The 13092-nt window shown below is 36.1% G+C and overlaps 1 protein-coding gene across 1 annotated transcript in view; it reads left to right on the forward strand.

The window, feature by feature from the left end:
* The window catches only part of LOC124612866 (E3 ubiquitin-protein ligase LRSAM1-like), a 185757-nt gene that overhangs the window by 15175 nt on the left and 157490 nt on the right, over positions 1-13092 (forward strand). The window contains exon 4 of the mRNA XM_047141297.1: positions 10576-10704. Coding sequence (XP_046997253.1) covers positions 10576-10704 — 129 coding nt within the window. The remainder of the gene's footprint in view (positions 1-10575; positions 10705-13092) is intronic.

A 13092-nucleotide genomic window follows, 5' to 3' on the forward strand; every position in this document is an offset into this window, starting at 1 on the left:
TACAAGAATGAACTAGAAGAGTCAGCTCATGGTTGGAGAATTGCTCTAAGTAAGAAAGATAAAAAGCTTTGTAAAATGATCATCCAGTAGACTACAAAGTAGCTTACATTAGATGCAGAATTATTATAAATGCCACCGTGGGAGGAAATGTACATATTGCAGTAATATGGAGAGTTCCTGTGCAATAGATATGTGGAAGTTAATAAATGGTATTGTCAAAGATTCAAGAAATGACAGTGACAGTACCAATGTTTCTCCTCATATATATATATAAACAAAGATTCTGTAACTTACCAAACGAAAGCGTTGGTACGTTGATAGAGACAATAACACACACACACACACACACACACACACACACACACACACACACAAATTTCAAGCATACAGACACAAGCAGACATATATGTATATGTGCGGATGGATATGTGTGTGTGCGCGCGAGTGAATACCTGCCCGTTTTTCCCCCCAAGGTAAGTCTTTCCGCTCCTGGGATTGGAATGACTCATTACCCTCTCCCTTAAAACCCACATCCTTTCGTCTCTCCCTCTCCTTCCCTCTTTCCTGATGAAGCGACCATAGGTTGCGAAAGCTTGAAATTTGTGTGTGTGTGTTTGTGTTTGTTATTGTTTCTATCAACGTACCAACGTTTTTCAGGAAACATTCTTCACACACAAAGAAAGAAAATATGTTATGTGGACATGTGTCCGGAAACGCTTACTTTCCATGTTAGAGCTCATTTTATTACTTCTCTTCAAATCACATTAATCATGGAATGGAAACACACAGCAACAGAATGTACCAGCGTGACTTCAAACCCTTTGTTACAGGAAATGTTCAAAATGTCCTCCTTTAGCGAGGATACATGCATCCACCCTCCGTCGCATGGAATCCCTCACGCGCTGATGCAGCCCTGGAGAATGGTGTATTGTATCACAGCCGTCCACAATACGAGCATGAAGAGTCTCTACATTTGGTACCGGGGTTGCGTAGACAAGAGCTTTCAAATGCCCCCATGAATGAAAGTCAAGAGGGTTGATGTCAGGAGAGTGCAGAGGCCATGAAATTGGTCCGCCTCTACCAATCCATCGGTCACCGAATCTGTTGTTGAGAAGCATAAGAACACTTCGACTGAAATGTGCAGGAGCTCAATCGTGCATGAACCACATGTTGTGCCGTACTTGTAAAGGCACATGTTCTAGCAGCACAGGTAGAGTATCCCGTTTGAAATCATGACAACGTGCTCCATTGAGCGTAGGTGGAAGAACATGGGGCCCAGTCAAGACATCACCAACAATGCCTTCCCAAACGTTCACAGAAAATCTGTGTTGATGATGCGATTGCACAATTGCGTGCGGATTCTCGTCAGCCCCCACATGTTGATTGTGAAAATTTACAATTTGATCATGTTGGAATGAAGCCTCATCCGTAAAGAGAACATTTGCACTGAATTGAGGATTGACACATTGTTGGATGAACCATTCGCAGAAGTGTACCCGTGAAGGCCAATCAGCTGCTGATAGTGCCTGCACATGCTGTACATGGTACGGAATCAACTGGTTCTCCCGTAGCACTCTCCATACAGTGACGTGGTCAATGTTACCTTGTACAGCAGCAACTTCTCTGACGCTGACATTAGGGTTATCGTCAGCTGCACAAAGAATTGCCTTATCCATTGCAGGTGTCTTCATCATTCTAGGTCTTCCCCAGTCGCGAGTCATAGGCTGGAATGTTCCGTGCTCCCTAAGACGCCGATCAATTGCTTCGAACATCTTCCCGTCGGGAGACCTTCGTTCTGGAAATCTGTCTCAATACAAACGTACCGCACCACGGCTATTGCCCCGTGCTAGTCCATACATCAAATGGGCATCTGCCAACTCCGCATTTGTAAACATTGCACTTACTGCAAAACCATGTTTGTAATGAACACAACCTGTTGATGCTATGTACTGATGTGCTTGATGCTAGTACTGTAGAGTAATGAGTCGCATGTCAACACAAGCACCGAAGTCAACATTACCTTCCTTCAATTGGGCCAACTGGTGGTGAATCGAGGAAGTACAGTACATACTGACAAAACTAAAATGAGCTCTAACATGGAAATTAAGCGTTTCCGGACACATATCCACATAACATCTTTTCTTTATTTGTGTGTGAGGAATGTTTCCTGAAAGTTTGGCCATACCTTTTTTATATATATTAGGGTCAAGGAGACAGTGCTATCACCAAACTAATTGTCATATCTGCAGTCCTACTAGCAGAAAACCATTGTAGATCATCACATAATATGAATATGTTTACTTTTTCTGAAGTTTCTTCTAGTTTCACCCTAAATCTGGAAAAAAGGAACGTCAAATCATCGGACATAGCAGATACAGTGTATGTGATACATATTTTCTAACTTGCTTAAGAAAGTAATGTATTTTTCACTCCTTGACGTATTGCATAAATGAGTGTCTACAGGATGTTTTACTAAAGAATATAAATTATCTAGGATGGACCTGATACATAAAAATGAAATAGACTTCTTTAGGCTGTAGACCAGTTTCCATAATACCTGCTTTTACAAAATATTTGAAGATATCCTTTAAAAAGAGTTGTGTGTGGGTTTATGAAGTCTGAAAACAATGAAGCACAATATGACTTCAAGAAAAAATTTATTAACTATTGAGACCATTGACCAATTAAATGTACCCTTAAAGTATTTGACATCAAAGGTTTTGCATGTAAGTCACATTTGTAATGTAAGTAACGTCTTTTAAGTGCTTAAAAAATGTATCACTCCTGTCCGACTTGGATTTTTGTTGCATTGAAGCAACAACTTACAACTGTTAAAATTGTAAACTAGAGAACTATAAGCTAGTTTATCTTTGTAGTTGATGAAAGATCTGTGTATATAGAATAAAAATCGCTGTAAGTGTTTCACAGAGATGTGTGTTGAGATCTTTTTTCATTTCTGGCAATTGATGACCTGCCCTTCTTTATAAGATTAGTACAATGTTATATGCAGACGACAACATCCAGGCACAGATATGATTATCTCAGTAGTCAGAAAAATTGTGTTGATGGTACAACAGATTACAGCAAATTGATTTTGGTGTCGATGAAAAAGAAAAACCCCTGTGATATTATTTCTTTCAAGTTAGATGACTTATCATGGGGCAGTGTGTAAGGTATAGTAGTGATATATTCTCTAGAGTAATTTATTTGGTAACATGTCTAATGAACTACATGCCCAGTAATACATGTTAGAACACCTTATCATTATTTTTAAAATGTTATGCCGTATGTTATCTTCCAGGGCTATGCAATTAACACAGTATCCTTTTATTGCAGAAGAAAGCCATTAGAGAAATTATTAGGTCTTTGTGTACAGCACACTGCACACTGACCAAAAAAATTTACAGTAATAAAATTGTATTTACTAACAATTTTTGTCAGTGAACAGAGGTGCACTGTACAAGAAACAATAAACCGACTTATATTCTATATTATGGAGAGTCACATCGTAGATTATCAAGATCTGTTAACAACTTTGAGCTCAAAGGACATAAATCATTTAGAAAACTGTCATTAGTTGTACAAGATATTCCAGAACTTCAGTTTAAACAAAGAATATGCGACTAATCAATTTCCAACTGATTCTGTGTAGTAAAAGAATATGTTAATTGTAAAATCAATAACTAACCATTTTTGTTGTGTATATATTAATTCAACTAAATTGCTGTTGGTTTGATGGAGCCTGTTTCTGTAATAAGCTATCAACAGTAAGATTATTATTAATAATGTTTTTGTAATTCCAGTTGTCTGATATGCAAAGTGTATAGTAAGGGAAATCATTTATTAAGAGATTTCCAGATAAACATTAGCTTTGCTCCAGAACGAAATTTTCACTCTGGAACAGTATGTGTGCTGATATGAAAGTTCCTAGTAGATTAAAACAGTGTACCAGACCATTACTTGAACTCGGGCACTTCACCTTTTGCGAGCAAGTGCTTTACCAACTGATCTACCCATGTATGACCCACGATCTGTATTTTCACCAGTAGCTCATCTCCTACTCTCCAAACACCACCAAAAAATAGACGTTCATACATATGACACAAGAAGTGAAGATCAGCTGAGAAGTATTCCAAACAGACTGACAGCTGTTGAAAAGAGTCCTCAGCACTTACTTCTCTTTTTTTTTCCTTTGGTCTCCCATAAAATGCATAACCTTAAATCATTTGATTCAGGTACAGGAGACATGGCAAAATTGCAGTAAAATTTGAGCATAAACACAGAACAGTTGATGTTAATAAACAGCAGCATAATAATAATACTATTTTGTTATATACACATACAATGAAACCTAACGCTTAATTACCCCTTGCTCAGATTATCATTTCATTCTCTATGAATTCTTATATTGAATAGTAGCATTTCTCTCACAGACTCTGCTGTAGACTAATTTTTAAAATTTATGCCTTCGTATTAAATATGTTGTTGTCATTAACTTGCTATGTATTGTCATCCCAATATACTGTGGAGTCCATGCATATAAAATTAACTGGAATGTGTGTACCATAAAACTGTTTTTATTTCTCATGTTATCAAATAATTTTTGTCTGCTGTGTAGAGAGATCATAATTTCATAAATGTAAATGGGGTCGAACAGTAAGGAATTATAATTTGTGCAATAATGGGCGAAAAGACTGTTTACTGTGTAGCACATGTGTATCTGACAATTTTATTTTGTAGTTTCAGTATTCAATATACATAAGTTGACCATCCCCAAAAAATTTGCCATGTCTGATAAGATTCAGCATAACTATGATAAGCAATTTTTTGTGTACTCAATTCAGTGGAATCTGCTAGTATTTGCACTGCAAATGCAAAACTGCATAGTTTATTTGATAGGAAGTTGATGTGTGTATTCCAGCTTAACATTTTTGTCCACGTTTACTCCCAGGAATTTGACTGTCAGCTTCTTTCATAAGTTGATTGTTATATTGTTTTTTCAGTTCCCCAAATTTTGAATGTTTGGTTTTGAAATATACCATATGGGTTTTTGCAGTGTTCAGATCCAACCTATTTAACTAGAACCAGATTTCTGAGGTATCCAGTATGCTTTGTTTTCTGTTGTGCAAGTATGATGTGAGGCAGTTTAGAGCATTGTCCTTAATATCCCATTTTGTCTGATTTGTAGAAAAGCAAGTCATGGTTCATGGAGTCAAATCCTTTTGCAAGTTCACAGAAGATACCTGCAACTTTACTTTTCTGATCCAATGATTTCCATATCTTTTCAATAAAGTTATTCACTGCATCCAAGGTGTTTTTTCCTGATTGAAATCCAAATTGGTTATATGTGATAATATCATTTTTTATGAAATTTTTTTTGACCTGGTTTGCAGTTATTTTCACTTTTGACAGGACTGTAATAATAGAAATAGGATAACAGTTTCCTATGTCTTTCTTCGACCTTTACTTGAACAGAAGTCTGACTTCGGCATACTTCAAAACATTGGGAAAGCATTCCTGTTTAAAAGAGTGGTTGAATATTTTAGTTAAGGGAGGTGCTATTACGTCACACACTGTTTTAATCACTTTAGTGGGAATCCCTTCCCACCCAGCAGAGTGTTTATTTTTTTTAATGATAATGTAACATTTTCCGCATACTTTAGTGTGACTTTTTTAAAATCTGTAAGACACTTAGCTTCTTGGTGGAGTCCAAAGGGATTTTCTTTACTCTGACACTCTGTTATATCACTATCTGACTTTCCCAAATTTTTGAAGAATTCATTTAAACACACTGATATTTGATATGGGGTTACAATAAAGTTATCACCTACTTTAATCCTAATTATTTCATTATTACTAACTCTTAAAACCCAACCCTGAGTTGACAATGTACCACACTGCTTTTGTTTTATGTTGTACAGTGAATTTAATGTTTGCCATTTGCTTGGCTGCCTTCACAACTTTTTTAAAATATAGCTTTATAATGATGAACATACTCAGTAAAATGTCTGTTTTTATTATATTTCAGTTCACTGTGGAGTTTCCTCTTCCTGGCATTGGAAGTTTTTATACCCTCAGTTACCCATTTAAGTTTATTAGTCGTTTTGTTACATGTGGTTCTAAGTGGAAAAGTTTCATTAAATATTTCAGGAAAATTGCATAAAGAATTGTTAAAGTTACTAATACTCAAAATACACCTGTTGTACAGCCATACAACCTCTCTCAACTTATTTCTAAATGTAACTGAATTTCTTTCATTGAAGTTCCTTTCCATGGCTTTTGTTACATGAAATTTCTTTGTTAATTTTTGGCATTTGAGTGAATAATGCAGAGTGTTTAGAGATTCCTAAACCTCTACAAAATTTATAAATGTCTCGAACACAATTTATTAGAATATTATCAATATACTGTGCATTTACTCTAGTGGGTTGCATGAACTTTATTTTGAAGCCAAAGTTTTTTTTATTAAGTCAGTGGGCATGTCATTGCTTTCAGCTATGATATTAATATTGAAGTTAGTAATAGCTGCTATCTTTTTTTCTTCTGTGAGCTTTTCAAGCAGGCAATGAAATTTCACCAGAAAGGCTTCAATTGTAGCGTTCTCTGGTACTCTACAAATAGAAACTACTATGACATTTAGGTTCCTCAACTTGATACAGCAGCTTTCAAATATACGCTCTTCATTAGAATGAGTAAGTATGCAAGATTCTCCATGTGATTTCTCTCATCTGTGAAAGCTGTTGGCTAATTCAAAATTTGCCATTTTAATCAGCTGAATATCTGGTAAAATGTCTTCATAAGAGTCTATAGGACAACATGAATGAGAAGACATTCCAGAAACTTCTAAATGGTTATTTAATGTAAAAAGAATTTTATAGTGCAGAGGAGTATATGCGTCTTTCAGATATGTTTCTTGACTCTCCAGTGTTTGTGTGTGATCCCTATCATTTGAATATATTGTATGAAACACATATTTTTGTATGTCTACTCGGTAGTCATGTAAATAACTTTAAGGACCATATATTGTTAGAGGAAAAAAATGTATACTCTAGTACTATCATTATTTCCATCTTAATGCCTTATGTTGTAATATGTAGGGTAAATGCTTTAAGACTACATTAAGCTGAACAAGTCATTAGATTTCTAGTACACACTCTGTACATAGTGTAATCAAATGGGACCAAATAAAAAAATCAATCAACCAACAAGTATATTCGTATGAAAACTTTCACTTATTAAAGAAGAGTAGATCCTTAAAGTCACAGCCCATGTGCTCATCAAAAAATGTGACCCATCTATGAGTATTTACTCCCTAATACCACTCCGCTGTGTACGAGAGTGACAAGCACAACAGTAGTTCTTTCCTTCAGGCATCTAAAAGTATTCTGAAACTTGTGGAGGACATGTTCCTCATTTCTGTTGCACAGTTAAAGGTTATACTTATTACAGTCGTCTCTCAACTTTATTCTTAGGGTGCTGAGGCTCTTGTTACTAAGAACTGTTACACTCATAATCTTAAACTGTTGTAGGAAGCAACAATGCCGCATTGATAGAAAAATCTGCAACAAAGCATTGTGTCTGTCCATTAATATTTCTATACGTGTTGAGAAGAGAAAGTGTAAAGTGGTTTGGTAAGAGTGCTCTGTTGACTTGAATGCTAGATATTGGGTAAATTAAACGTAAAAAAATACTCTTGCTGGGAATATTTTGCTGCAAAGGATTGAAATACTAAGAAAAAGCATCAGGAATAAAGACATTTGGAATACAGATATTGCAATAGCAATAAAGTGGAATAATATCAATATGTTACATGAAAAGGACAGGAAAGGATGTAAACGATGATTGATGGTGACCAATGCTGTGACGGCAACAAAAGTGCTTTCTGGGACTGTGGAGTAATCTTGTTTTCCTTGGATGTGATTTCAACCTCTGTTCAATTTTTCTGTTTCTTATTCTTGAATATACATGGTAAAATTTAGTCACAAATATTTCTGACCAGTGTTAACCTTCACAGTATTCTCATTCTCTGATAACTACCTTCTTACCACTTTTTACCAAATTTTTTCATATCAAAATACTCGTCAGCCTCCTTATAAAATGTCCTGCAAAGATTTTAATCTTTACAAAATTTTGGTTTGATCAAGTACTTCATAGAGTATGACAGATATAACAAGAAACTGATGTTCTTGGGATGTACTAGGAATGTGCTGAAAATTAATGTGTGACATATTAAAATTTAAATAAAAAACTGTAACTAATGATATAGTAGTGTAAAGATAAATACTTGAAAAATGGATTGAGAAGACCTATTGCCAGAATTATGTTGTTTATTGGTGATCTTAGATCCAACATTTCTACACATGCAGACTGCACTATGAACAAAGAGTGACAAGCTCAACTGGTAGATAACAGATAGTACAAAGGTCATGAAGGCAAGAAATACCTTTTATTTAGTGTCTCAGGGCTCAGGGGGGCATGCACTCTGTGTGTGTGTGTGTGGGGGGGGGGGGGGGGGGTTGAGATGGAAACTGGTTTAGGGGTAACACTTTGATCATAAATAAAGGAAAAATAGTAAAGTTAGAAGCAGCAAAAGAGCTGAATTATGGAACAACACTATTGCACAAGCTCTATGCAAAAAATTCTAACAATATCGATGGATGGGCATCTGAAGTAGGGAAAAGCATCGGCAAGTTTTGAATAAAGTGCTAAGTAAACATTACTATGTGCTAAGAATGCTAGGACTGTTGCAGCATTGAATTGTGGTCGTGTACCTATTGTTTGCTTATATCTGCTGTGATTTACTGCGAAATACAGGTATGGCAAAACACTTCCAAACTCCAAAAAAAGGACTATCACAATAATGAAAGCACTTCCCAAAGAAAGCCATGCAGAAAAATATTTAAAGGACTTAAAACAATTACACTTCCTGACTCATATGTTGATGGATGTGTGTGTGCTTTTTGAAAACTCGCCAAGGATTTTTAGCATTGAATAATCAGGTTCATAACTAACTACAAAACAAGAAACAGAAATGATCTACACACACACCTTTTTCTTTTTTTCTGGCAAGGCCACATTTGGAGAAGATGGCATCAAAAACTTACATAATACTCACGCCAATTTGGATCATTTTGTGATAATATATTTTCAACCATTGTCACAAAGCCTTATCCCACTATCATTTCTATAGGAATGGTATTTGAAATGAAAGAAAGATACAGATAGATCGTTCTGCGAGGTGTGAAGCATGGTCAAATTACTGGCATTTGGCACTTGACGACACTGTTTCCTAAGCAATCCGTTTGTTGTCATTGGAGGCAAACATTTTCTGGAATGTAAAATATAAACCAAGCAAAGTGCCTCACACAGAGGATTTTAAAATTACTATGCTGGGAAATGGCAAGCAAGAGCTAACAGTTATCATTATTGTTAATGATTATGTACAGTGTACAAAAAAGAAATTGCCTTTCTTTCCCTTTTGTGGATTTACAGAGGAGTTCCAAGCCAAAACTTATATTAAACTGATGTCTTTAGTGGACATGTGTAACTAGAGGTAGCTGTGTACACACAAGAATATGCCACTTGTGATGATTAAAGATATAGGGATATCGTTTCCTCCGTAAATTTTATCTGTGGTAACTGAGTAAACTTTTTCTTAAGGGAAAAAGTAGTTCTTAGGAACTTATTGCATGAACTGTGGAGAGTTGCTTAATTTTTGATTAGTATGCAAGGGATAATTGACTGAAAGCTCAGTTTTGCATGTCCTGTATATTTTACTGAAATAAACTTGGCTCTGTGTAATGCTTTAGTGGTTCTCAAGAATTGCATTTTCTGATGTATTAGAAAGAACGAAAATAGAAAATGCATATGTTTTTGTACCTGTAGAATCAAGCCAGACAGGATTAATGTATTTAATTGGATATTAAAAATACTAACAAAAACCTTTTCCATAATAAAGCTAATATCAGATACTGCATTTCCAAACTAACTTTACAGTATGTTGAAGAAGAAAAATATATAGCTGACTAACACAACATGGCAGTTCTTAACCAGACTGTGTAATTGTAAAATCAATTTCCCCATTACAAATCTATTTAGGGGAATACTTCAAAGGGAGCTAATGTTGGAAGGAGGCATCATTAAATTTAATTAGTACAAAACTGTAATCAAGAAATGTATGTAACAATTTCATTTCTGGGTTGAATGAAATATTCAAGTGCAGTGCACAAAATATGTGAGTATTTAACCCAGTTAAAAGAACTTACATATGTTAGCTATCTTACAACTTGCTAGATTCTGAAACTAAATGCATACCCAATTACAAATACATTCTCCATAATTTCTTTCATAGTATTGATATTATGCTTAAAATAAGTTCGTTATGCAAAAGGTAGCTCATACTATAGTAAAAATTTTGTGGGACACAGGCTATAGGAAAGAGCACGTCTGTGTTATATGCAGAAGTTTAATCCAGCTCATCTGTTTATCGGAATAATTTGTTTGCACCATGAAAATATTCTTTACTGTTCCATTTATGTTGTTTTGTAGCTTTAGTATTTTGTTTGTTCCTTTTAGGACAATCATTTGACATCTCTATCTGGAGGAGGGAATCTGGCTGACCTTTCACTTCTGCAAGTGCTGGATCTTCATAACAATTCTCTTTCAAAGTTACCAGATGACTTAAGGCATCTACAAAACCTTAGGGTATGTAGTGACCAAAGGCAGCAACAGTTTGAACTTATTTTAATGTAAACTAATATGATTTTAGTAGCACATTTGGCATGTACTTATAGTTTCATGTGTGTTGTTTTGTGTGATGGGGAACTTTAAATTCTCTTAACACCCCCGTGTGGAACCTTGAAAGAGATTCTTTCAGGATCTGAGGCTTTCTTTCTATTTAGTAATGGGATTGTGCTCCTCTCATGATAATAGGCCTTACCCAGTGGTATGATATCAGATTTTTTTTCCTTGTCAAATGAGGTAGCTGAAATCGTACCATTACTTGATCAAGTGAAGGAAGTCATGTACAGAGCCTTCCAGAAACTGCATGTCTTGTGGAATTGATAACACTAGGTAAGTTCAGTCTTGTCTTTGAAGTGTTGGCAGAAGAGCCAACACCGTGTAGCTAGAGGAGGCCGAAATGCACGCTATAAGCTCACGCAGACTGGCGTGAGGTCTGGAACAGTTAAAGAAGTTGAGTCTAATAAATAAAGTACAAAGCTCTTGGAATACTTAACTTTAATCCACAATTGTGGAACATCGCTCTTGATTGTACATGCTTCATAAAAGAATATCAAATGCTATGGCGCCTTGCTAGGTCGTAGCAAATGACGTAGCTGAAGGCTATGCTACTATCGTCTCGGCAAATGAGAGCGTAGTTGTCAGTGTCCATCTCTGGCTAAGTCGGCTGTACAACTGGGGCGAGTGCTAGTACGTCTCTCTAGACCTGCCGTGTGGTGGCGCTCGGTCTGCAATCACTGACAGTGGCGACACACGGATCCGACGTATACTAACGGACCGCGGCCGATTTAAAGGCTACCACCCAGCAAGTGTGGTGTCTGGCGGTGACACCACAGTCTTAGTAGGTAATATATCTCCCTTGATACTCAAGTAGTGATATTGGGCCATCAATCATTGTTGAATCTGATCTCAGCCCAAAATAATTCCTTAAGAAGCATTTTAACTGAAAAGTATTAGTGAGTAATAGATGCATACTGCATGTCTTCATGTGCTTGTGTATGTCAAGTGATATTTCAAAAAGAAGTGTTTCTTTTGCATACAAAAAGAATTGGCAGTTTAATGACAGACGTGAAAGAAAAACATGGGTATTTTATCCATTTCCTTTGAAAATATGACAAATTGTCATGATCGTGCACATTCCTTCGGTGTATATTCTGCTTACAGTGCCAGTACTGTAGCAATGAAATTTTTATATGAAGGAGAATGGACTTGAAAATTCCTTTAAAAAATATGTTAGTCAATCCTTGACTATTGAAAAGGGAAATATCATCCTTAGTCAATGGTAAAGTGATCTTTGGAGAAGAGAGAAGCACCTGTGGAGGTATCATGACCTCTGACACTAAGCAGAGAAGGTAGTAGGAATATAAAGAAGTACTATACAAGAGAAATTAACTACAAGACAATGTTACAGAAAAAGAATGAAGATTAGATGTGAGATATGATACTGCAGGAAGAATTTGACAGTGCACTGAAAACCCTCAGTTGAAACTAAGACCCAGGAGTTGATGATATTCTTTCAGAATTTCCGAGATCCATGATGGAATTATTCAATTTGATGTGCAACTCCTATGCGACAAGCAAAATACCCTCAGACTTCGAGAATAATGTAGATTTTGAGAAAGATTTTTGATGATGCTGACTGGAACACATTCTTTGAAATTTTGAAGGAGCACCAGGAGTAAGATACAGGGAGGAAAATGCTATCTATAACTAGTACAGAAAACTGACTGTAGTCATATGAGTCAAAGGACATGAAAAGGAAGCAGTAGTCAAGAAGGAAATGAAACAGGATTGTAACCTATCCCCAATACCCCTATATTGAACTGTCTGTAAAAGAACCATGGAGAAATAAAAAAAAAAGAATTAAAGTTCAAAGAAAAGAAATAAAAACTTTTAGGCTTGCCAATGACATTGTAATTCTGTCAGATGGCAGAGAATCAGAAGGACAGTTCGTCAGAATGGATAGTGTCTTCACAACAGATTATAGGAGGAACATCAACAAAGGAAAACTGCAATAATGGAACTATCTGTTATCTGCAGCTGTGCTCACATATCAGTAAAATGACATGTGCATATGGCTTTATTGGTCAGGAGACCGCATTTGGTATGTTTGGCGCTTAGTGCAAATCTTTTTATTTGACACCAATTCAGCGGCTTACACGTTGATGATGATAGAATGATGATAAAGACAACACCCACACACCCAGTCTCCAGGGGAGGAAATCAACCGAGCTGGGCACTGAACCCGGAACCCTGTGATCAAGGGTCAGCAATGCTTACCAAAAGACCATGCTTATCAGTAGTTTAGTTATGATGAGTGATGACGATGGTACTAAAATGAAATGTGGACTT

Source organism: Schistocerca americana, chromosome 4 (assembly GCF_021461395.2).
Source record: "Schistocerca americana isolate TAMUIC-IGC-003095 chromosome 4, iqSchAmer2.1, whole genome shotgun sequence".
NCBI lineage: Eukaryota > Metazoa > Arthropoda > Insecta > Orthoptera > Acrididae > Schistocerca > Schistocerca americana.